Consider the following 27,400-nt stretch of genomic DNA (forward strand, 5'->3'; position numbering starts at 1 on the left):
TGTATACAGGACATGCTGGGCCTTGTAGTCCTCCTGTGTATAATATACATTGTATTCAGGACATACTGGGACTTGTAGTCCTCCTGTGTATAATATACAGTGTATACAGGACATGCTGGGACTTGTAGTCCTCCTGTGTATAATATACGTGTATACAGGACATGCTGGGACTTGTAGTCCTCCTGTGTATAATATACGTGTATACAGGACATGCTGGGACTTGTAGTCCTCCTGTGTATGTTATACATAGTAAACAGGGTATGCTGGGACTTGTAGTCCTCCTGTGTATAATATACAGTGTATACAGGGCATGCTGGGCCTTGTAGTCCTCCTGTGTATAATATACACTGTATACAGGAAATGCTGGGACTTGTAGTCCTCCATTGTACAGTATATAGGACATGCTGGGTCTTGTAGTCCTCCTGTGTATAATATACATTGTATACAGGACATGCTGGGCCTTGCAGTCCTCCTGTGTATAATATACACTGTATACAGGACATGCTGGGTCTTGTAGTCCTCCTGTGTATAATATACAATGTATACAGGACATGCTGGGCCTTGCAGTCCTCCTGTGTATAATATACAGTGTATACAGGACATGCTGGGCCTTGTAGTCCTCCTGTGTATAATATACAGTGTACACAGGACATGCTGTGACCTGTAGTCCTCCATTGTACAGTATACGGGAGATGCTGGGACTTGTAGTCCTCCTGTGTATAATATACAGTGTATACAGGACATGCTGGGACTTGTAGTCCTCCATTGTACAGTATATAGGACATGCTGGGTCTTGTAGTCCTCCTGTGTATAATATGCAGTGTATACAGGACATGCTGGGCCTTGTAGTCCTCCTGTGTATAATATACGGTGTATACAGGACATGCTGGGACTTGTAGTCCTCCTGTGTATAATATGCAGTGTATACAGGACATGCTGGGACTTGTAGTCCTCCATTGTACAGTATATAGGACATGCTGGGTCTTGTAGTCCTCCTGTGTATAATATACAATGTATACAGGACATGCTGGGCCTTGTAGTCCTCCTGTGTATAATATACATGTATACAGGACATGCTGGGACTTGTAGTCCTCCTGTGTATAATATACATTGTATTCAGGACATACTGGGACTTGTAGTCCTCCTGTGTATAATATACATTGTATTCAGGACATACTGGGACTTGTAGTCCTTCTGTGTATAATATACATTGTATACAGGACATACTGGGACTTGTAGTCCTCCTGTGTATAATATACGTGTATACAGGACATGCTGGGACTTGTAGTCCTCCTGTGTATGATATACATTGTATACAGGACATACTGGGACTTGTAGTCCTTCTGTGTATAATATACAGTGTATACAGGACATGCTGGGCCTTGTAGTCCTCCTGTGTATAATATACGGTGTATACAGGACATGCTGGGACTTGTAGTCCTCCTGTGTATAATATACATTGTGTTCAGGACATACTGGGACTTGTAGTCCTCCTGTGTATAATATACATTGTATACAGGACATGCTGGGACTTGTAGTCCTCCTGTGTATAATATACGTGTATACAGGACATGCTGGGACTTGTAGTCCTCCTGTGTATGATATACATAGTAAACAGGGTATGCTGGGACTTGTAGTCCTCCTGTGTATAATATACAGTGTATACAGGGCATGCTGGGCCTTGTAGTCCTCCTGTGTATAATATACACTGTATACAGGAAATGCTGGGACTTGTAGCCCTCCATTGTACAGTATATAGGACATGCTGGGTCTTGTAGTCCTCCTGTGTATAATATACAGTGTATACAGGACATGTGAGGACTTGTAGTCCTCCTGTGTATAATATACGGTGTATACAGGACATGCTGAGACTTGTAGTTCTCCTGTGTATAATATACAGTGTATACATGAAATGCTGGGACTTGTAGTCCTCATGTGTATAAAATATTGTACGTGTATACAGGACATGCTGGGACTTGTAATCCTCCATTGTATAGTATATGGGAGATGTTGGATCTTGTAGTCCTACTGTGTATAATATACACTGTATACAGGACATGCTGGGACTTGTAGTTCTCCATTGTACAATATACGGGAGATGATGGGACTTGTAGTCCTCCTGTGTATAATATACAGTGTATACATGACATGCTGGGACTTGTAGTCCTCCTGTGTATAATATACAGTGTATACAGGACATGCTGGGACTTGTAGTCCTCCTGTGTATGATATACACTATATACAGGACATGCTAGGACTTGTAGTCCTCCTGTGTATAATATACAGTGTATACAGGACATGCTGGGCCTTGTAGTCCTCCTGTGTATAATATACAGTGTATACAGGACATGCTGGGCCTTGTAGTCCTCCTGTGTATAATATACAGTGTATACAGGACATGCTGGGACTTGTAGTCCTCCTGTGTATAATATACAGTGTATACAGGACATGCTGGGACTTGTAGTCCTCCTGTGTATAATATACAGTGTATACAGGACATGCTGGGCCTTGTAGTCCTCCTGTGTATAATATACAATGTATACAGGACATGCTGGGCCTTGTAGTCCTCCTGTGTATAATATACAGTGTATACAGGACATGTTGGGACTTGTAGTCCTCCTGTGTATAATATACAGTGTATACAGGGAATGCTGGGACTTGTAGTCCCAGTATAGTCTTTTTGTTTTTATCTGGCGGCGTCTATGGCTGCGTTTTGGAAACGCGCTGCAATCCCGGGTTTACGGTGCCAATAATTCGACAATAAGATTGCGACAAAACGCGCACAAAAAAATGTCCGCGACAGAAAAGTTTGTGGAGCTCATTTGGGGCGCTTGTCACGCTTTGGACTTCCTTAGGCGGTTGATACGCGGAGAACGTGCGGAAAAACACCCGTGAGCCGGAACGCACGCTCCTGCCGCGCTCTAGCGCAGGTTTCGGCGTAACATAAAGACGTGCGCACCAACGCAGCGCAGAAATTCGAATGGTCTCTTAAAGGGGACACAATCCGAAATTGGTGACGGGGAATTAATTTTCTGTTATAATTGAATCCTCCTGCCATCGTTTCTATCCGGCTATCAATTAATCATCGGTCATGTTGGGGGACGCCGGTGTGTAACCCCCCCCCCCATGTGGGTGACGGTGCAGGGGGGGGGGGTCGAGCTGGGTTCAGCTGTCCCCTCGTGCTCCCTTACTCCTGATATTTACAGCCAGGGGCCGGCGGCGCCCCGGTGGTGTCGTCAGCTGCGGACGCCGATTGGCTGCCTGGGACGCCGAGAATAGAAGAGGGAAGGGCCATCGGTATTGATCCTGCAGCCGGAGCAGACAGACGAGGAGGGGGGAGATTTGTCACCGCCGGAGGCCTTTGTTGCCCGATGGGACGGGGAGGCTGAACGTCGGCGGGGAGGACGGACGAGGCGCAGGATGGGGGGCCGGGGGCCGAGGGCGCATTGTGAGACCCCAACAAAGGCTGGAGTGTGATACTGGTAAGTCGTCGTTCAGATGGTTCTCAGCCGGCTGCAGCTTCACCCGTCCCCCCCCTCAACCAGCTTCTCTTACCCCCACTAATACCCCCCCTTTTCCCCTCCCCCCCCCCTTATTCATAAAGGACGGGGGCTTTGTATCCTGGTAACTGAGACACGCTACACAATGGTCAGTGTGACAGGCTGGCACCTGCCGGGGGGACGGGCGGAATAATAGAAACCCTTCTCTGCACAGAATCGGGGGATGGGGGGTGCAAGGGACCCTGGGGGCACTTTTGTTTTGGAGCGGATAATCTGAGATATCCTGAGACATGGTGGGGGGGGGGGGTGTCGCCTTGGCAGGTGCATGCTTCTCCGACGGTGAGCAGTGCGACATTAGAGATCTAAAATCCCATCACTAAAATCTCACATAAGATGTAACAATGTATCTTTATTAAAGTTATTTCCTTTCTCAGACTTTTACTGTTATAAGGTGACAACCGTCTCCCAATTGTGCTCCTGCGTTGTCACCCTCTCACATGCACCCCTTGTTGAGTATACTGGTACACAATATACCAGCACCCTATAACAGGAAGTATCCTTGGTAATTCACTTCCTGTTATAGGGTGACAACCGTCTCCCAATTGTGCTCCTGCGTTGTCACCCTCTCACATGCACCCCTGGTTGAGTATGCTGGCAGCAGGACTGATACACATTATACCAGCACCCTATAGTAGAAAGCATCCTTGGTAATACATTTCCTGTTATAGGGTGACAACTGTCTCCCAATTGTGCTTCTGCGTTGTCACCCTCTCACATGCACCTTTGGTTGAGTATACTGGTACACAATATACCAGCACCCTATAACTAGAAGTATCCTTGGTAATACACTTTCTGTCATAGGGTGACAACCGTCTCCCAATTGTGCTCCTGGGTTTTCACCCTCTCACATGCACCCCTGGTTGAGTATACTGGTACACAATATACCAGCACCCTATAACAGGAAGTATCCTTGGTAATACACTTCCTGTTATAGGGTGACAACCTTCTCCCAATTGTGCTTCTGCGTTGTCACCCTCTCACATGCACCTTTGGTTGAGTATACTGGTACACAATATACCAGCACCCTATAACAGGAAGTATCCTTGGTAATACACTTCCTGTTATATGGTGACAACCGTCTCCCAATTGTGCTTCTGCGTTGTCACCCTCTTAAATGCACCGCTGAATAATTATACTGGTAGCAGGACTAATACACATAATACCAGCACCCTATAGTAGAAAGCATCCTTGGTAATGCACTTCCTGTTATAGGGTGACAACCGTCTCCCAATTGTGCCCCTGCGTTGTCACCCTCTGGCACCCACCCCTGGTTGAGTATACTGGTAGCAGGACAAATTATACAGGCACTCTATAACAGGAAGTATCCTTGGTAAGACTCCTCCTGTGATAGGGTGACAACCGTCTCCCAATTGCGCTCCTGCGTTGTCACCCTCTCACATGCGCGCCTGAGCTGATACACATTATACCAGCACCCTATAATAGGAAGTATCCTTGGTAAGACACTTCCTGTTATACGGTGACAACTATCTCCCAATTGTGCTCCTGCGTTGTCACCCCCTCACAGGCACCCACCCCTGGTTGAGTATACTGGCAGCGGGACTGATACACATTATACCAGCACTCTATAACAGGAAGTATTCTTGGTGATACACTTCCTGTTATTGGGTGACAACTGTCTTCCAATTGTGCTCCTGCGTTTTCACCCCCTCACAGGCACCCCTGGTTGAGTATACTGGCAGCAGGACTGATACACATTATACAGGCACCCTATAGTAGGAAGTATCCTTGGTAATACACTACCTATTATAGGGTGACAACCTTCTCCCAATTGTGCTTCTGCGTTGTCACCCTCTCACATGCACCTTTGGTTGAGTATACTGGTACACAATATACCAGCACCCTATAACAGGAAGTATCATTGGTAATACACTTCCTGTTATAGGGTGACAACCGTCTCCCAATTGTGCCTCTGCGTTGTCACCCTCTGGCACCCACCCCTGGTTGAGTATACTGGTAGCAGGACAAATTATACAGGCACTCTATAACAGGAAGTATCCTTGGTAAGACACCTCCTGTGATAGGGTGAAAAACGTCTCCCGATTGCGCTCCTGCGTTGTCACCCTCTCACATGCGCGCCTGAGCTGATTCACATTATACCAGCACCCTATAATAGGAAGTATCCTTGGTAAGACACTTCCTGTTATACGGTGACAACTATCTCCCAATTGTGCTCCTGCGTTGTCACCCCCTCACAGGCACCCACCCCTGGTTGAGTATACTGGCAGCGGGACTGATACACATTATACCAGCACTCTATAACAGGAAGTATTCTTGGTGATACACTTCCTGTTATTGGGTGACAACTGTCTCCCAATTGTGCTCCTGCGTTGTCACCCTCTCACATGCGCCCCCTAATAAGTATACTGGTAGCAGGACTGTTACACCTTATACCAGCACTCTATAGTAGGAAGTATCCTTGTTAAGAAACCTTCTGTTATAAGGTGACAACCATTTCCCAATTGTGCTCCTGCGTTTTCACCCCCTCACAGGCACCCCTGGCTGAGTATACTGGCAGCAGGACTGATACACATTATACAGGCACCCTATAGTAGGAAGTATCCTTGGTAATACACTTCCTATTATAGGGTGACAACCATCTCCTAATTTTGCTCCTGCATTGTCACCCTCTGGCACCCACCCCTGGTTGAGTATACTGGTAGCAGCAGGACAAATTATACAGGCACTCTATGACAGGAAGTATCCTTGGTAAGACTCCTCCTGTTATAGGGTGACAACCGTCTCCCAATTGTGCTCCTGCGTTGTCACCCTTTCACATGCGCCCCTGGTTGAGTATGCTGGCAGCAGGACTGATACACATTATACCAGCACCCTATAGTAGAAAGCATCCTTGGTAATACACTTCCTGTTATAGGGTGACAACTGTCTCCCAATTGTGCTCCTGCGTTGTCACCCTCTCACATGTTTCCCTGGTTAATTTTGTTCTTTTTTCTTCTGTTTCATTCCTCTGAGGAAGCGGTTTTACTGCAAAACATGTCGGGAACATCTGGAAACTTCTATTTGACTCCTCCTCTGCAGGGGTAGTCTTTAGAAGAATCGTCTCCCTTCCCTCTGGATTGTATACAATTCCACTTGGGTTTCATTGTAATTTTAATAATAATATAAATATCTCTCTCTCTCTCTCTCTCTCTCTCTCTCTCTCTCTTTTTACATATATGGTTTTGTATTTTATAGTGTACAATTTGATACAATTTTTTTATTAATGTCTTCTGGTCAAATCACCTGTTTGGTGACGGTACCATAAGCCCCGGTTCACACTAGGGCGACCTGTGAGGCGACCTGGTCGCCTCACAGGTCGCCGCAGGTCGCCTCCCATAGGAAAGCTGCGGACCCGTTCTAATAGAAGCGACACAAGTCGCTCCGACCTAGAAAAAGGGTCCGGAGCTTCTTTGGGGCGACCAGGAGGCGATCGCCATAGACTTCAATGTTATGAAGTCCGTGGCGGCCGCTCCGAGGTCGCGGCGCGCTGCTCGCACCGCGATCTCGGAGGTCGCCCCTGAAAGTAGCGTCGCTCCTATGTGAACCGGCGCTTAAAATCCCTCCAGTTGCTCCCCAATTTTTGTGCTTTGTTTTTGCTACAATGTAAAGTAGTGAGTGCACAGCTTGTATAACAGTGTAAATTTGCTGTCCCCTCAAAATAACTCAACACACAGCCATTAATGTCTAAACCGCTGGCAACAAAAGTGAGTACACCCCTAAGTGAAAATGTCCAAATTGGGCCCAAAGTGTCAATATTTTGTATGGCCTCCATTATTTTCCAGCACTGCCTTAACCCTCTTGGGCATGGAGTTCACCAGAGCTTCACAGGTTGTCACTGGAGTCCTCTTCCCCTCCTCCATGATGACATCACAGAGCTGGTGGATGTTAGAGACCTTGCGCTCCTCCACCTTCCATTTGAGGATTCCCCACAGATGCTCAATAGGGTTTAGGTCTGGAGACATGCTTGGCCAGTCCATCACCTTTACCCTCAGCTTCTTTAGCAGGGCAGTGGTACGGACGGGGTCAACCAAGTTTTGAATGTGTCAAGGAGTGGTACTAGAAGACTCCAAATGCTTCCACACGTAACAATGCGATAAATTCACTCCACATTGGTGTCAAAACAGTGCGTTGGACCATAGAGATAAAGAAAGGTTCCACGTAGTGTAAAACTGTATCTCCAAAATGTATTTAAAAAGGTAGAAAACGTTCATCATTCCCAATAAACAAGCGCTTGTAACATCATCTGATATATAAGAAGATCATAGTGCAATGGCCTGAATGTAACGCTCCTGCGTTTTATGTATGATGTGGATTTTCAGCTGCAGAAATATTCCACTTCAGTAGTCATGTAGAGAAACGCTGAGACACCATTCCCAACTCTCAATGACTCATCATGTGTGGATGATCTCAATTCAGCAAGTAAATACACACACTCAATAAGATGTTTCCTAGAGTGACTTATGTATATAGTAACACAGTGATGATAGGCTGAAGAGACAGGTTGGGTAGAGATGGTAGATGACAGACACTTGAAAGGAAATGTTCTTGAAAGTAAGATAGTAGCAGATGGGATGCAGATAGGTTTAGCAATCATGTATGGTAGCAGATGACAGAGTAGCAGGTGGACATACAAGAGAGATCAACCCAGTGCAAGAACAGGTGGTAGTAGGCTCAAGAGCTAGCAATCTTAGATAATGCAGATGTAATAATAGTCCTTAGTATGCAGAGCTAGATAGTGTAAGCTTTAGTATGAAAGTTATAGAGGTTTCCCCTGTGGGGTACTTATCACTAATAGCAATGTAGCAGAGGAGAGGTTCGGCAAGAGCGGATGATCCGGTAGCGGGATACAGGGATCAGCGCAGCGTGGTTCCGATAGCGAGGTATGCTTGCAAGCATGAGAGCTTCAAGACAGGTTAGCATCAAGGCACAAAGCAGTTTGAACGAACACATGTGAGTGAGAGCCGGCGATCTAAATAGCCATCCAGTCCGGCGCTCAGTCTTAAAGGTGTATGCGCACCTTACCAAAAGAGAATGGTGGGGCGCATACACTTATGAAAGAGTAATTAGGGTACCCAAAGGTACCAGAACATTACACTGAATGGTAAGAAACCCAACGCGTTTCGTCTTCAAAGACATCATCTGGGCTCTGGGACATTTTCTACCTTTTTAAATACATTTTGACATTCAAAACGTGGTTGACCCCGTACCTGTATGGGTTGTAAACACGGCAGACCGTTGTTCTCTCAGCAATCATTAAGGCTACATTCACATGTCAGCGTAGCAATCGCGGGCAGAATCACCGAGATTCTGCCCGCGATCCGGAAATCATTGCAAATCGCGGGACGCCTGTGCGTTGCCCGTGATTTGCAATAGTACCCCAAACGCTGTGCGATGTTGCCGCGATTTCCGCCTGCCGAATCGCGGTAACATCGCGCAAAAAAAAAATCGCGGGACGCATGATGCCCAAAAAAGGTACAAGAGCTTCTTTGGGGCATTGTGCGTCCCGCGATTTTTTTTTTTTGCGCCGATGGTACCGCGATTCGGCAGGCGGAAATCGCGGCAACATCGCACAGCGTTTGGGGTACTATTGCAAATCACGGGCAACGCACAGGTGTCCCGCGATTTGCAATGATTTCCGGATGGCGGGCAGAATCGCGGTGATTCTGCCCGCGATCGATACGCTGAGATGTGAACGGAGCCTAAAGGGCTCCTGTGATCCTCCTATTTAGGAACACAGGTCTCTGTGTTGATTCCACAAGCCCATCCCCCTCACAGTTAGAAAACACCCCCTAGGCATACACTTAACCCTTTGATCGCCCCTGGGTTAACCCCTTCCCTGCCAATGTCATTATTACAGTGACAGTGCATATTTTTAGCATATTTTAATGTCACTGGTCCCCCCCAAAAATATCAGTTAATCTGCAATGTCGAAGTCCTGATATAAATTGCAGATCGCCGCCATTATTAGTAAAAAAAAAATGACATAAATCTTTCCCGTAGTTTGCAGATGCGATAACTTCTGCGCAAACCAATCAAAATACGCTTATTGTGATTTTCTTTTTTAACCAAAAATATGTAGCAGAATACAAATTGGCCTAAAATGATGAAAAATTTAGATTTTTCCATTTTTTTTTTTTATTGGGAAAGTTTTGTAGCAGAATGTGAAAATATTGTTTTTTTTTTTAAATTCAGAATTATCGCTCTTTTTTTTGTTTATAGCGCAAAAAAATAAAAATCGCAGAGATGATCAAATACCACCAAAAGAAATCTCTATTTGTTGGAAAAAATGACATCAATTTTTTTTGGGTACAGCGTCGCACGCAATTTTGCATTTTAGTAACGCAGTGCCGAATCGCAAAATATGGCCTGGCCATTAAGGGGGGAAATCTTGCGGTCCTGAAGTGGTTAAATAGAAGGTACCGACATCCCAAATCCATACAAAAACGAAGCACAAATTGGGGGAGGGCTAGAGGGATTTTAATGGTAACGTCACCAAACAGGTAATTAGACCAAAAGACTTTTGTGCAAAACCAAGACGCTTATTGCAATTTTTTTTTTTTTTAACCAAAAATATGTAGCAGAATACAAATTGGCCTAAAATAAGGAAAAATTTAGATTTTTAAATTTTTTTATTGTGAATATTATATAGCAAAAAGTGAAAAAAAAATATATTTTTTTTTCAGAATTGTCGCTCTTTTTTTGCTTATAGCGCAAAAAAAAAAAAAAATCGCAGAGGTGATCAAATACCACCAAAAGAAACTCTGTTTGTGGGATTAAGAGACATCAATTTTATTTGGGTACAGCAATCGCACGACCGCGCAATTGTCCGTTAAAGTAAGACCGCATTCACACTGCAGCGGCACGACTTCGGGGGCGACTTGCACGGACTTCATATAATGGAAGTCTATGTAAGTCGCTCCAAGGTCGCCCCGAAGTAGTACAGGACCCTTTTTCTAAGTCGGAGCGACTTGTGTCGCTCCTGTACTACTCAATGGGAGCGACGGTCCGCGACTTGTCAGGCTGACCAAATCGCCTGACAAGTGTGAATGGAGTGTAACGCAGTGCCGAATCGCAAAAAAATGGCCAGGTCATTAAGGGGGTAAAACCTTCCAGGGGACTGAAGCGGTTAACATTCAAAAAAATGTATTTTTCCCCAAATATTGCATTTTAAAAAAACGCTGCGCAAAAAATGTGACCTAAAAAAAAATCGCAACACCCACCATTTTATTGTCTAGGGCCTCTGCTTTAAAAAAAAGATATAATGTTTGGGGGTTCTAAGAAATTTTCCAGCAAAAAAAAACAAAACGAAACAAAACTGATTGTTACATGTGACAAAAGATTCACCGGAAAGGGCCGGGTCCTCAGGTGGGACCGGGCTGGGTCAGTGCCGGGACAAGATCATCCAGCGCCCAGGGCAAAGATGCCAAACGGCGCCCCCCTTCCCCCATTCATGATGTGCATAGAAAGGGCAGCCTAACCTGATGTGAATGACCCCCCAAAGACGTATTAATAATTTACATTGTAACGTTATTGTATGTCTTTTATATCTGCCCGGAGTTCACCTTTAATGCCCCCCCCCCCCCCCCCGGCCATGTGATGGAGCCGGCTTCCCGATTTAGCCTCTCCGATGAGCGCCGTGTCTGGCTATGGGCTGTGACGCGGCCGCTCGCAGTGTAGGGTTACGGAACGTCAGGAGGTGACCGGGGGGGGGGGGGGTGGGGGGTGGACGTTGGTGTCGCTGATCCGTCACCTGTTCTGGCCGGACGTAGCCATCGCCTCCTGCGCTGCATTGAATGGACGCGGCGGGATTGTAGCCGTCATGTGACCGGTATTTGGGTCTCTGTGATCCCAGAGCGAATGAAATTATGGGGGGGGGGGGGGTGAGATTTACTAAAACTGGAGAGATCAGAATCTGGTTTATCTGTGCATAGCAACCAATCAGCTTCCAGGGTTCATTGTCACAGCGTAAGTGAACAAGCTGAAGTTAGAAGCTGATTGGCTCCCATGCAGAGCTGCACCAGATTTTAGTAAATCAATGTTTATAAACAGTGTTACTTTGTATCTCTCTATCTCCCGTCTGATCAATGTTTATAAACAATGTTACTTTGTATCTCTCTATCTCCCGTCTGATCAATGTTTATAAACAAAGTTACTTCGTATCTCTCTATCTCCTGTCTGATCAATGTTTATAAACAAGGTTACTTCGTATCTCTCTATCTCCTGTCTGATCAATGTTTATAAACAATGTTACTTTGTATCTCTTTATCTCCCGTCTGAACAGTGTTTATAAACAGTTACTTCGTATCTCTCTATCTCCTGTCTGAACAATGATACTTTTCATCTTTTTATCTCCCGTCTGAACAATGTTTATAAACAATGTTACTTTGTATCTCTCTATCTCCCGTCTGAACAATGTTTATAAACAATGTTACTTTGTATCTCCCTATCTCCCATCTGAACAATGTTTATAAACAATGTTACTTTGTATCTCCCTATCTCCCGTCTGAACAATGTTTATAAACAAAGTTACTTTGTATCTCTCTATCTCCCATCTGAACAATGTTTATAAACAATGTTACTTTGTATCTCCCTATCTCCCGTCTGAACAATTTTTATAAACAAAGTTACTTTGTATCTCTCTATCTCCCGTCTGAACAATGTTTATAAACAATGTTACTTTGTATCTCTCTATCTCTCCTCTGATCAATGTTTATAAACAATGTTACTTTGTATCTCTCTATCTCCCGTCTGAACAATGTTTATAAACAATGTTACTTTGTATCTCTCTATCTCTCCTCTGATCAATGTTTATAAACAATGTTACTTTGTATCTCTCGATCTCCTGTCTGAACAATGTTTATAAACAATGTTACTTTGTATCTCTCTATCTCCCGTCTGAACAATGTTTATAAACAATGTTACTTTGTATCTCTCTATCTCCCACCTGAACAATGTTTATAAACAATGTTACTTTGACGGTTGCTTCAACTTAGACAGTGCGAAATCTGGTGCAGCATAGAAACCAATCAGATTCCAGGGTTTATCGTCAAAGCTTAACCACTTCTGGACCGGAAGGTTTTACCCCCCTTAATGACCAGGCCATTTTTTGCGATTCGGCACTGCGTTACTTTAACGGACAGTTGCGTGGTCATGCGACACTGTACCCAAATAAAATTAATGTCCTTTTTTTCCCCACAAATAGAGCTTTCTTTTGGTGGATCACCTCTGTCCTGTATGCCGGGTGTAATTCTCAGTATCTGTCCTTATTCTGTATGTATGGACTGTCTGTCTATCTTTATTTGGAGCAAAAGTGGGTGGAGCTAAGCCATGAAGTCAGGGAAAGTCAGGCACCAGTAAACTCTATCAGAGAGGTGCACGGTGGGAGGGGCGATCTGTGTTGTCTGCTATTGGGGGGCGGGTGTAATAAAACTGGCAGCATGCCCCCTGGTGGTGACTCTGGCATCTAATGCACAGTGTGAGAAGCTCACAGTGTGCAGTAAAATCAGAAGAAGCCGCTACAACTGGGGGATGGGGGTCAGATTAAAGTTGCCTCAACAAGCTTCCTGGAGGGGGCCCTCTGCCCTCCCATGGGGCCCCTCAGTAGCTGCGTGAGCTGCATTGGTCAGAGTCACTCCACTGAGCAGATCATAAGGGTGGAATGTTGGATTTCCGGCTCTGGGGACAAGTCTCATCATCTCCCCGCAGAGCGTCACGCCTGGAATCCTCATCCCCCTCCCCCTCTGGGGAAATTTTGGGATTTTCACCCAAATTTAGCAAAACTGCTGACATGTTACAGGCCCTCCGACAGCCCAGGAATCTGAAAATACTGAACAATGATTTTTAGGGGAACTCCTCATAGGGATGGTGGGAACCCCTCATAATGGGCACAGCGGGTGTACAGACCCGGGAACTCAGCACAGGAATGGTGGGAACCCCTCATAATGGGCACAGCGGGTGTACAGACCCGGAAAATCAGCACAGGGATGGAGGGAACCCCTCATAATGGGCACAGCGGGTGTACAGACCCAGGAACTCAGCACAGGGATGGAGGGAACCCCTCATAATGGGCACAGCAGGTGTACAGACCCGGGAACTCAGCACAGGGATGGTGGGAACCCCTCATAATGGGCACAGCAGGTGTACAGACCCAGGAACTCAGCACAAGGATGGTGGAACCCCTCATAATGGGCACAGCGGGTGTACAGATCCAGGAACTCAGCACAGGGATTGAGAGAACCCCTCATAATGGGCACAGCAGGTGTACAGACCTGGGAACTCAGCACAGGGATGATGGGAACCCCTCATAATGGGCACAGCAGGTGTACAGACCCAGGAACTCAGCACAGGGATGGTGGGAACCCCTCATAATGGGCACAGCGGGTGTACAGACCCGGGAACTCAGCACAGGGATGGTGGGAACCCCACATAATGGGCACAGCAGGTGTACAGACCCGGGAACTCAGCACAGGGATGGTGGGAACCCCTCATAATGGGCACAGCAGGTGTACAGACCCAGGAACTCAGCACAGGGATGGTGGGAACCCCTCATAATGGGCACAGCAGGTGTACAGACCCGGGAACTCAGCACAGGGATGGTGGGAACCCCTCATAATGGGCACAGCGTGGGTACAGACCCGGGAACTCAGCACAGGGATGGTGGGAACCCCTCATAATGGGCACAGCGGGGGTACAGACCCGGGAACTCAGCACAGGGATGGTGGGAACCCCTCATAATGGGCACAGCAGGTGTACAGACCCAGGAACTCAGCACAGGGATGGTGGGAACCCCTCATAATGGGCACAGCAGGTGTACAGATCCGGGAACTCAGCACAGGGATGGTGGGAACCCCTCATAATGGGCACAGCAGGTGTACAGACCCAGGAACTCAGCACAGAGATGGTGGGAACCCCTCATAATGGGCACAGCGGGTGTACAGACCTGGGAACTCAGCACAGGGATGGTGGGAACCCCACATAATGGGCACAGCAGGTGTACAGATTCGGGAACTCAGCACAGGGATGGTGGAACCCCTCATAATGGGCACAGCGGGTGTACAGACCCGGGAACTCAGCACAGGGATGGTGGGAACCCCTCATAATGGGCACAGCAGGTGTACAGACCCGGGAACTCAGCAGAGATCTCACCAGGGAGTCTCCAAAATGAAAGAAGAAACTTGAATTTCTCTAACACTTTAAGCTCTGAAATATGAGTTCTGGGTGGACTGGCCCCTTAAGACTCTCTATCCCCCAGGCTGTGGTTGGATCAGATAAGTCTAGCAGGGTGCAGCCAATCACGGTGACACTTCCTGGTCGGTGTGGTGCTTTGTTTAGTGTAATCTAGGTGAGGGTGTCACAGCGATGAGCACACACAGAAGGATCTGCAGGTGAGTTTTGGGCTCCTTCTCGCTCTCCTGGTATCTTCTCATGGGCTGAGGTCTGGTTGGCTCGCCAAATCCCTGAATCCATTCATCTGCTGGGCGGATCCCTATCCAGCCCTTTCTCCGGGGCGGTTGCAGGGATCGATCTTGGCTGGGAAATTTTCTGGAACATAAAATGTGTTGATGTAGATTAGCTCACCTATATCTCATCAGAAGGACCATTGACGCTGGGCCAAGGGGTAGGCAGAAGAGGTGGCTGCCTTGGGCGCTTCAGCAGGAGGGGGGAGCAAAAAGGGCAGAACTTGCAACTTATACTGCTGGAGTAGTGTATGGATTATTTAATGGGGGGGGGGGCAAACTTTGGGTGCCAAAGGATCTTGCCTAGCAACTTAGGACAATTGATACTAGGGGCTACCTACACGGGCCATTCTCTGGCTTCGGCTACACCTTTTCGGTGCCTTTCACATTTCTTACCAGCAATTGTGCATTTAATGTGCTGCCGTTGTCAGCAGTGCGAATCTATACCATGCACTGATTCTGGTTACAACTAACCGCAGATTCAGCATTAAAAATGCATAGGCATAAAAGGGTCCCTAATGCCAAAAAATTGAGGTGCAATTATGATATGGGGGGCCAGTGGGAGGAACCCGTGAGTGCAGCTGCAGTTTGATCTTAGTGGGGCGTAGGTGGGAGGCGCACCGGTGATGTGCCCCCTGGGGTGGCGTCCCACGGGTGCCAAAAAAACAGAGAGGGTGCAAGTTCTTTGGGACCTGCCCTGATATTGGTGGGAGGATCTGTGTTCCTCGAGTCTACGGGAGAGGCCTTACCAACTACTTGGAGGACCAGCTTTGGCAGGGGGGATCCACCTGTCTTTGGCCTAGATCAGGGGTCTCCAAACTGCGGGCCAGATGCAGCCCTTTGCTTGCCTTTATCCGGCCTTTGGAATACTATTCCTTCCACTGACACCAAGAATGGAGCACTATTCCACTGACACCAATGACGGGCTCCCTTCCACCCACTGACTCCAACGAGGGGCTCCCATCCACCCAATGACGCCAATGATGGGCTCCCTACCACCCACTGACGAAAATGGCTGGCTCCCTTCCACCCATTGACGCCAATGACGGGCTCCCTTCCACCGACTGACGCCAATGACGGGCTCCCTTCCACTGACTGACGCCAATGACAGGCTCCCTTCCACCCACTGATGCCAATGGCTGGCTCTCTACCACCCACTGGTGCCAATGACGGGCTCCCTTCCACCCACTGAGGCCACTGACGGGCTCCCTTCCACCCACTGATGGGACTCCATTCCACCCACTGACGCCAATGACGGGGCTCCCTTCCACCCACTGACACCAATGGCTGGCTCTCTACCACCCACTGGTGCCAATGACGGGCTCCCTTCCACCCACTGACACCAATGACAGGCTCCCTTCCACCCACTGACACCAATGGATGGCTCCCTACCACCCACTGACGCCACTGACGGGGCTCCGTTCCACCCACTGACGGGGCTCCATTCCACCCACTGACGCCAATGACGGGCTCCCTTCCACCCACTGACGCCAATGACGGGCTCCCTTCCACCCACTGACGCCAATGACGGGCTCCCTTCCACCCACTGACGCCAATGACGGGCTCCCTTCCACCCACTGACGCCAATGACGGGCTCCCTTCTACCCACTGACGCCAATGACGGGCTCCCTTCTACCCACTGACGCCAATGACGGGCTCCCTTCCACTCACTGACGCCAATGACGGGCTCCCTTCCACTCACTGACGCCAATGACGGGCTCCCTTCCACCCACTGAGGCCACTGACGGGCTCCCTTCCACCCACTGACGGGACTCCATTCCACCCACTGACGCCAATGACGGGGCTCCGTTCCACCCACTGACGCCAATGACGGGGCTTCGTTCCACCCACTGACACCAATGACGGGGCTCCGTTCCACCCACTGACACCAATGACGGGCTCCGTTCCACCCACTGACGCCAATGACGGGCTCCCTTCCACCCACTGACGCCAATGACGGGCTCCCTTCCACCCACTGATGCCAATGACGGGCTCCCTTCCACCCACTGACGCCAATGACGGGCTCCCTTCCACCCACTGACGCCAATGACGGGCTCCCTTCCACCCACTGACACCAATGACGAGCTCCCTTCCACCCACTGACACCAATGACGGGCTCCCTTCCACCCACTGACACCAATGGATGGCTCCCTACCACCCACTGACGCCACTGACGGGGCTCCGTTCCACCCACTGACGGGGCTCCGTTCCACCCACTGACGCCAATGACGGGGCTCCGTTCCACCCACTGACGCCAATGACGGGGCTCCGTTCCACCCACTGATGCCAATGACGGGCTCCCTTCCACCCACTGACGCCAATGACGGGCTCCCTTCCACCCACTGATGCCAATGACGGGCTCCCTTCCACCCACTGACGCCAATGACGGGCTCCCTTCCACCCACTGACGCCAATGACGGGCTCCCTTCCACCCACTGACACCAATGACGAGCTCCCTTCCACCCACTGACACCAATGACGGGCTCCCTTCCACCCACTGACACCAATGGATGGCTCCCTACCACCCACTGACGCCACTGACGGGGCTCCGTTCCACCCACTGACGGGGCTCCGTTCCACCCACTGACGCCAATGACGGGGCTCCGTTCCACCCACTGACGCCAATGACGGGGCTCCGTTCCACCCACTGATGCCAATGACGGGCTCCCTTCCACCCACTGACGCCAAAGACAGGCTCCCTGACATCAATGACGGGCTACTATTCCTCCGATTGACACCAATGACGGGACACTATTCCTCCCACTGGCCTAGATGGACCATAATATGTCTTGCCCCTGTGAGAAGCCTTGTGGAGGGTTCAGGGGTTGAGGCCCTTTCCTCTTTGGAGGATGGTCCTATCTTGTACCCTTTGTGGTACTTTTTGTGTGCTGTGATTTCACGGTTCACTTTTTTTCTTGCTCACGGGGATCAACTAACCCCCGTACTGTGAAGTTCTATAAAAGAGGATAGGGTGTAGGTCCTCAGACTTGCCCTGAAAGTGTTGAAGGAGAGGGCACATGGCCTTATGGTCAGGTTCTCCCACTACAATAGGGTCGCTCTTCGGGGGAGACCCATTTAGTACTTGGGCGGACCTTGATTTGGCTTCATCTCTTCTCTTGAAGAATGGGGTTTGCCTGGTTTCGATCAGTTAGACCATGAGTGGAACATGAGTGCCCAGTCCCCATCTGGAGCCTTTTCCCCCGGAGGATCAGCACTCGGGTCCTTCCTCTTGGGAGGTGGCCCATGTAATAAACCTTCTTTTACCAAAAGACCTGACCTGCCGACAAATTTTTGTTTTTCGGAGTTTACTTAGACACTTCATGATGAACCTGTTGCGTGGGCGGGGCTGTTTTTCACCATACGGCACTGGCAAAATTCATATCATTGAAAGAAGGAAGGATGAATGGAAAAATGTACCAAGACATTCTTGATAAAAATCAGCTGCCATCTACCGGGATGATGAAGATGAAACAAGGGTGGATGTTTTAGCAAGACAATGATCCCAAACACATGAATTAGAGCAGAAGCGCATTTGTGAGGTCAGGCACTGATGTGGGCGAGAAGGCCTGGCTTGCAGTCTGCACTCTAAGCCATCACAAAGGTGTTCTGTCAGGTTGAGGTCAGGGCTCTGTGCAGGCCAATCAAGTTCCTCCACCCCAAACTTGCTCATCCATGTCTATGGACCTTGCTTTGTGCACCGGTTGGAACAGGAAGGGGGCCATCCCCAAACTTTTCCCACAAAGTTGGGAGCATGAAATTGTCCAAAATGTCTTGATATGCTGACATCTTAGGAATTCCCTTTACTGGAACTAAGGGGCCAAGCCGAACCCCTGAAAAACAACCCCACACCATAGCCCCCCCCCCCTCCACCAAATGATATGGACCAGTGCACAAAGCAAGGTCCATAAAGACATGAATGAGCGAGGTTGGGGTGAAGGAACTTGACTGGCTGCACAGAGTCCTGACTTCAACCTGATAGAACACCTTTGGGATGAATTGGAGCGGAGATTGTGAGCCAGGCCTTCTCGTCCAACATTGGTGCCTGACATTACAAATGCGTAAAACATTCCCATAGACACTCCTAAACCTTGTGGACGGCCTTCCCAGAAGAGTTGAAGCTGTTATAGCTGCAAAGGGTGGGGCCAACTCAATATTGAACCCTACGGACTAAGACTGGGATGCCATTAAAGTTCATGTGTGTGTAAAGGCAGGCGTCCCAATACTTTTGACAATATAGTGCATCTCGTACTACCTAATAGTTCTATCCAATGTAATGGTAAACAACTGTCAGTCCAGCCCAGGATTTCATCTGAGTTCCTTTTTTAGCTGGCTAATTCAGTTTATATCTTCCCAATGGATGAGGCGGAGTTATTTATCCTGGAATCTACATTTTTCTTTGTAACTTGGGGGTAACATCGAATGTTATTAGGCTATTTCCTCTCCAAGTTGAATGATATTCATTCCTATACAATAAAGCAACCTTTCTTTTACCCCATTAAATCATTTTGAGGTCTTAGGGAACCTCTGGTAAGGTTAGTCCATCATGGATCATTTGGAAAATGCCCCTTACATGGGTGGGGGTATATAGGAAGAATGCCCTACTTACAGGAGTGGCCAGAATGACACCCTTAGCTCTGCCAATTGGTGTTGGACCTGGAAGTATGCAGGCAGCATCAGATTGGAGGACATATAGCCATAGATCATCTAGGAACCCCTAACAACCCCCAGAAGAACCCTGTTTGAGAAATGGTACAATAGAGCCAATCAGGAATATACCTGATAATGGCCACTAGATGGAGCTAATATGTAAATTAAATACTTATTTACTATGTTTACCAGCTCCATCTAGTGGCCATAATGCGTTATTCATCTGAAACACTATTCCTTATGAATGAATAACATTAGACGTGGAGAGAAATTAGCCTTATTTTTCAAGATTTTTTTTATGAATACACTCCATATGTGTGCCGTATACAGGGCTTTTTTCTCAGAGAATAGGTGCAGGAACTCCCCCTTCTAAATTACTTTGTGTCTCCGCCCCCTACCCACCTCCGAGCACTAACCCTTGGTTCCACCCCTTCCAACCTCCGAGCACTGAACCCTTGGTTCCACCCCTTCCAACCTCCGAGCACTAACCCTTGGTTCCACCCCTACCAACCTCCGAGCACTGAACCCTTGGTTCCACCCCTTCCAACCTCCGAGCACTAACCCTTGGTTCCACCCCTACCAACCTCCGAGCACTGAACCCTTGGTTCCACCCCTACAAACCTCTGAGCACTGACCCTTGGTTCCACCCCTACCAACCTCCGAGCACTAACCCTTGGTTCCACCCCTTCCAACCTCCGAGCACTGACCCTTGGTTCCACCCCTTCCAACCTCCGAGCACTAACCCTTGGTTCCACCCCTACCAACCTCCGAGCACTAACCCTTGGTTCCACCCCTTCCAACCTCCGAGCACTAACCCTTGGTTCCACCCCTTCCAACCTCCGAGCACTAACCCTTGGTTCCACCCCTTCCAACCTCCGAGCACTGAACCTTGGTTCCACCCCTTCCAACCTCCGAGCACTAACCCTTGGTTCCACCCCTTCCAACCTCCGAGCACTAACCCTTGGTTCCACCCCTACCAACCTCCGAGCACTGACCCTTGGTTCCACCCCTTCCAACCTCCGAGCACTGACCCTTGGTTCCACCCCCTACCCAGCTTCCAGTACAGCCCCTTTTAGAGAATATAGAGCCAAGTATAATTTTGTATTGGAATGTATAGGATTAGGTTATGATAACAAGAAAAGCAATAAAATAGATCCCCCACAGCCAGCAGCAATAGACCCCCAGCAGCAGCAAAAGATCTCCCAGCAGCCAGCATCAATAGACTCTGTAGCAGCCAGGAACAGTGGACCCCTCCCTAAACAGTAGATCCGTTCTAGCAACAATTAACCCTCAGTATCAAAAGATCCTCCACCAGCAACAATAGATTGCCATGCAAAAATAGATCCCCTCCAGCACCAATAGATCTCCCAGCAGCCAGCATCAGTAGATCCTCCAGCACCCATTGCAGGTGCCGGAACTGCGTTCCCCCGCGTTCCCGCTGAAAAAAAGCCCTGGCCGTATATATATATATATATATATATATATATATATATATATATATATACTGTATATATTGTACAGTTGTGTGCTCTTTGAGACAAATGTTATATGTATATATATATATATATATATATATATATATATATATATATATATATAATTTCTTTATACTTTTACAATTTATGACATATTTTTTTATAGTGAAGAAGATGTGACTATTTATTTGACACAATACTTGGATTTCATCTTTTTTTTTTTTTTTTTTGCAGGGTAATTTCAGGAGTATTTTTTTTGCACACTCCAGCATTGGGGGAGGGGGTCTATTGTGTTTCGTTATTTAAAGACTATTCTGGGGATATTCTTCTCCCTTGCCCAGTTTCTGACTTTTCCATGACTTTTGGTAGTCTGGCTGAACTGGCCGCCCAGTGTGAAGAGCGGAGTCCTCTCCCCGCCGCGCCCCTCTCGCCCTCGGTGGGGTGCAGTGTAACCTCTATCCTGCAGAGGAGGCCGGGGGGCTTCATTGGAGGTCCACACAGTGAGCTGACCCTGCGCTGCCCATCCCTGTACACTGACTCTCTGTGATCTCTGTACAGCGCTGCGGTATATGTCAGAGCTATATAAATGTATAATAATAATAGTGTGTGACTGTGGGGGAGGGGACATTAGAGTGTAAGCTCTTCTGGTGCAGAGACTGATGTGACTGTGGGGGAGGGGACATTATAGAGTGTAAGCTCCTCTGGTACAGAGACTGATGTGATTGGCTCAGTGATCTCTGTACAGCACTGCGGTATATGTCAGAGCTCTATAAATGTATAATAATATTAGTGTGTGACTGTGGGGGAGGGGACATTAGAGTGTAAGCTCCTCTGGGGGGGGGGACATTAGAGTGTAAGCTCCTCTGGGGGGGGGGACATTAGAGTGTAAGCTCCTCTGGTACAGAGACTGATGTGATTGGCTCAGTGATCTCTGTACAGCGCTGGGGTATATGTCAGAGCTATATAAATGTATAATAATAATAGTGTGTGACGGGGGGGGGGTGGGCATTAGAGTGCAAGCTCCTCTGGTACAGAGACTGATGTGACTGGCTCAGTGATATCTGTACAGCACTGCGGTATATGTCAGAGATATATAAATCTATAATAATAATAATAATAATAGTGTGTGACTGTGGGGGAGGGGACATTAGAGTGTAAGCTCCTCTGGTACAGAGACTGATGTGATTGGCTCAGTGATATCTGTACAGCACTGCGGTATATGTCAGAGCTATATAAATGTATAATAATAGTGTGTGACTGTGGGGGGACATTAGAGTGTAAGCTTCTCTGGTAAGGATAGCTAGTTAAATACTAGGTTTCTGGCTGTTTTGCAGAGACAGTAAACACCAATCAGAACGCCTTTCCTCAGAGGCGTAACTAGAGCCTTCAGGGCCCCGATGCAAGAAACCATGAAGGGCCCCCCCAGACCCCTGGCCGGGGCCCTTCCCTTCAAGCCCAGGGCTCTTCCCACTAATCCTGGGGCTCTTTATTCTCGTTGCATGGCCTTTTATTACGGTCCCGCAGCAGGATCCTTTCACAAGTTCTGCAGTGGGCTCCCTTCCTGCAATCTTGGGGCCTCCCCACAGTGGTGCAATGCCAGGGCCCGGTCGCAAGTGTGACTTTTGCAATCCTGGAAGTTCACCCACTGGTTTGCTACTGGGCCCCCTGGAGCATGGGGCCCGGTAGCAATCGCAACCCCTGCAACCCCTGTAGTTACGCCCCTGCCTTTCCTCCTCCTAACTGCTCTGCGTTCTAATTGGCTGCTGTTCGCTTTGTGGTTTAAACTCTTGATTGACATACTTACACAAAGCATGCAAAGCACCTTGTATCTCCTGTAGGTGGCGCTGTTGTAGTATAAAGGGATTGGCAGTGTGTGGATAGCAGAGTACATAGAGATATGTTGTAAATAACATATGGAAGGGGGTTACATTGTAACTCTTACATATCAGACAACTTCCTCCTACCAACCCTATAAATAAACAAACAGCATGATAATGACCAGGAATGACTCAGAATAGGAGAAGTAGTACTGAGCAGAGTCCATACATACAGAATAAGAACAGATACTGAGAATTACACCCAGCATACAGGACAGGAGAAGTGGTACTGTGCAGAGTCCATACATACAGAATAAGAACAGATACTGAGAATTACACCCAGCATACAGGACATTGGAAGTAGTTCTGTGCAGAGTCCATTCAGAATTGTGGGTTTGGGTGGAGTCCGGGTGTGAAGATTGGGGTGAATCATTGTATGGGTCACATTGATAATTATTGTTATTGTTTGAGTCATGTAATTGGGTGATGAGGAAGTCTGTGCCGGGATCTGGTAGTGCCGGGTGGATTGGTTGTGGTTGGATGTTGGGTGGAGTGGTGAAGGCCAGGATCTGGTTGGATGTTGGGTGGAGTAGTGCAGTCTCAGTTTCTGTACACTGAGGTGTGGATGGGATCTCAGGCTGTCTCTGGGATATTTTTAGAGTCTGCTGTAACTGTGAGCGAGGCCAGCCACCTGTCACTGGGATTGTCCGCCGTCTCTGCGCAGGAAGCCGGGTATATGTGGGGTGAGGGGTAGCTGGGACTGGGGGGGGGCTGATCTCAGACGGGGGGTAAGTGCTTAGTACATATCCATGTGTTTCAGGTTCAGCCGCAGGAGAGATGGATTCTGCAGAGAGCTCCAGATTTAACTTCCATGCACTAGGTACTGTACCCCCCCTTTCCCCTCCCCCGCACTAACACCCCAAATGTGCTGCTTGCTAACACCCTGATTTTGCTGCATGAATTCTGTGACTTTATAGCCTTATGTACCTGTGTTTGACCCCCCCTGTAACCTAAATATATCCCTGTGTACCTGTGTGTGACCCCCCCCCCCCCTCCGCAACCAAAATATATCCCTGTGTACCTGTGTGTGACCCCTGTAACCCAAATATATCCGTGTGTACCTGTGTGTGTGTGACCCCCTGTACCCAAAATATATTTCCCTGTGTACCTGTGTGTGACCTCTGTACCCCAAATATATCCCTGTGTACCTATGTGTGACCCCTGTACCCTAAATATATCCCTGTTTACCTGTGTGACCCCTGTACCCCAAATATATCACTGTGTGTGTCACACCTGTACCCCAAATAAATCCTTGTGTACCTGTGTGTGACCCCATGTACCCTAAGTATATCCCTGTGTACCTGCGTGTGACCCCTGTACGCCAAATTTATACTAGTGTGTGACCCCTGTACCCTAAATATATCCATGTGTACCTGTTTGTGTGACCCCCTGTACCCAAAATATATATCCCTGTGTACCTGTGTGTGACCCCTGTACCCCAAATATATCCATGTGTTTGACCCCCTGTACCCAAAATATATATCCCTGTGTACCGGTGTGTGACCCCTGTATCCCAAATATATCCCTGTGTACCTATGTGTGACCCCTGTACCCTAAATATATCCCTCTGTAACTGTGTGACACCTGTACCCCAAATATATCCCTGTGTACCTGTGTGACCCCTGCACCCCAAATATATCCCTGTGTACCTGTGTGTGATCCCCTGTACCCCAAATATATCCCTGTGTACCTGTGTGTGACCCCTGTACCCCAAATATATCTGTGTACCTGTGTGACCCCCTGTACCCCAAATATATCACTGTGTGTGTGACCCCTGTACCCCAAATCCCTGTGTACCTGTGTGTGACCTCTGTACCCCAAATATATCCATGTGTACTTGAGTGTAACCCCCTTGCAATCACAATACTGTAGATCCCTGTGTACCTGAGTGTGACCCCTGCATCCCAAATGTATCTCTATGTTGACTAAATAAATGTACTCGAGTGCGACCCCCCTGTACCCCAAATACTATAAATCCCTGTGTATCTGAGTGTGACCCCCCCCTGTACCCTAAATATATCCTTGTGTATCTGAGTGTGATCCCTGAACCCTAAATATATCCCTGCGTACCTGAGTGTGACCCCTGAACCCCAAATATTTCCCAGTGTACCATTGTGTGTGTGACCCCTGCAATCTCAATACTGTATATCCAAGTTCCCTAAATATATCCCTATGTACTCTAGTGTGACCCCTGTACCCCAAATACTATAAATCCCTGTGTACCTAAGTGCGACCCCCTGAACCCTAAATATATCTCTGTGTGACCCCTGAACCCTAAATATATCTCTGTGTACCTGAGTGTGACTCCTGAACCCTAAATATATCTCTGTGTACCTGAGTCTGACTCCTGAACCCTAAATATATCTCTGTGTACCTGAGTGTGTCCCCCCTGAACCCTAAATATATCTCTGTGTGTCTGGGTGTGACCCCTGAACCCTAAATATATCCCTGTGTGTCTGAGTGTGACCCCTGAACCCTAAATATATCTCTGTGTACCTGAGTGTGTCCCCTGAACCCTAAATATATATCTATGTACCTGAGTGTGACCCCTGAACCCTAAATATATCCCTGTGTGTCTGAGTGTGACCCCTGAACCCTAAATATATCTCTGTGTACCTGAGTGTGACCCCTGAACCCTAAATATATCCCTGTGTGTCTGAGTGTGACCCCTGAACCCTAAATATATCTCTGTGTACCTGAGTGTGTCCCCTGAACCCTAAATATATCTCTGTGTGTCTGGGTGTGACCCGTGAACCCTAAATATATCCCTGTGTGTCTGAGTGTGACCCCTGAACCCTAAATATATCCCTGTGTGTCTGAGTGTGACCCCTGAACCCTAAATATATCCCTGTGTGTCTGAGTGTGACCCCTGAACCCTAAATATATCCCTGTGTGTCTGAGTGTGACCCCCCTGAAACCTAAATATATCACTGTGTATCTGAGTGTGACCCCTGAACCCTAAATATATCTCTGTGTACCTGAGTGTGTCCCCTGAACCCTAAATATATCTCTGTGTGTCTGAGTGTGTCCCCTGAACCCTAAATATATCTCTGTGTGTCTGAGTGTGTCCCCTGAACCCTAAATATATCTCTGTGTGTCTGAGTGTGTCCCCTGAACCCTAAATATATCTCTGTGTACCTGAGTGTGACCCCTGAACCCTAAATATATCTCTGTGTACCTGAGTGTGTCCCCTGAACTCTGATTTACTGCCCCCTGTGTGCTGTGTGTCTCCTTGTCCACTAAGTTTAACTTCTGCACCCCAAGTGTAATGTGTGCCCCCCAGTATATTGCTGTGTAGGATGTCGGATGGGTCGGTGTATTGGTGTCTCCTGTGTGTTTCTCATGATTTGATCCTTCATCTATGATTGGTCTTTTCAGATGTCCCCATCACTGGGGGGCCCCAGGAGGAGGATGATGAAGATGACCAAGGCGAATTCTTTGATTTTGACAGCGATGGGGAAGGAGACGATTCTGGGGTCCATAAAGGGTTAAAGGGCAGATTGTCCTCTTCCAGCAGCATCCAGGAGAAGAGCCAGGAGCCCCCCTCCCCCAGCGCAGGTACCCCAATCACCTGTCCTGTATATATACTCTGTGTCATTGTCTGAATGGGCCCCCACCACCCATGTCACCCCCCCAGTGATCCAGTTCCCAATGTGACATCCTCCAATGGGACTCCAGTCCTGAGTTAGGGCAGACAGGCCAGGATTTCCGCTTCCCCCACAGCTGGGCTCTTCATTAACCTGGGGAGCTGATTGCATCACCTGGCCTGGAATACCTGACCTGCTGGTGTATTGGAGGACTGGACCTGAGGCTTCTGAGTATATTATATTATATTATTATATTTATGCTGATTATGATGGAGTTTTTTTCTTCTGCTTGTCATCTTAAAATGCATTCCTAATAAGAATAGTTAATAAACCAGAGAGCGTTCAAAGATTTCTCTTCTTAGCCACATCTAAAGTTTTCCCACCATGTAACTTCAGCCAAAGTTGTTTATCCATTCTGGGTGGAGGGGTGAAGTGTGAGTTCCTCTGTCAAGAGTATTAATGCTATAATAATAATAATCGGGCCATTTACATGCTTGCGGTGTGATAATGTACTTTTCACATGGGATGCCTGATTTTCTCAACCCTTATACAGTCACAGCACCCTTTAAAATTATGCAAACTCTATAACCCCCCCCCCCCCCCACCCAGTCTAAAAATGTAAATGTAAATGTTAATTATCAATGAGCTGGAACAATGTGCACAACCACCTTAATGAATTTAACTTCACATCAGAGTCCACCTCATTAAATCAGAAGCCCCCTCTGTACATCACAGGTCCCCCCCCCCCCATCAAGCCAGAACAACCCCCCCATACATCAG

General features: G+C 47.9%; 1 protein-coding gene across 1 annotated transcript in view; it reads left to right on the forward strand.

Moving 5' to 3' along the window:
- The first annotated feature begins 3,307 nt into the window (after positions 1–3,307).
- Positions 3,308–27,400, forward strand: part of ARHGEF10L (Rho guanine nucleotide exchange factor 10 like) — a 146,912-nt gene continuing 122,819 nt past the window's right edge. The window contains exons 1-3 of the mRNA XM_082273488.1: positions 3,308–3,482; positions 23,794–23,853; positions 26,412–26,591. Coding sequence (XP_082129614.1) covers positions 23,811–23,853; positions 26,412–26,591 — 223 coding nt within the window. The 5' untranslated portion in view covers positions 3,308–3,482; positions 23,794–23,810. The remainder of the gene's footprint in view (positions 3,483–23,793; positions 23,854–26,411; positions 26,592–27,400) is intronic.

This window comes from Pelophylax lessonae (genome assembly GCF_965119305.1).
Source record: "Pelophylax lessonae genome assembly, chromosome: 12".
NCBI classification, from domain to species: Eukaryota; Metazoa; Chordata; class Amphibia; order Anura; family Ranidae; genus Pelophylax; species Pelophylax lessonae.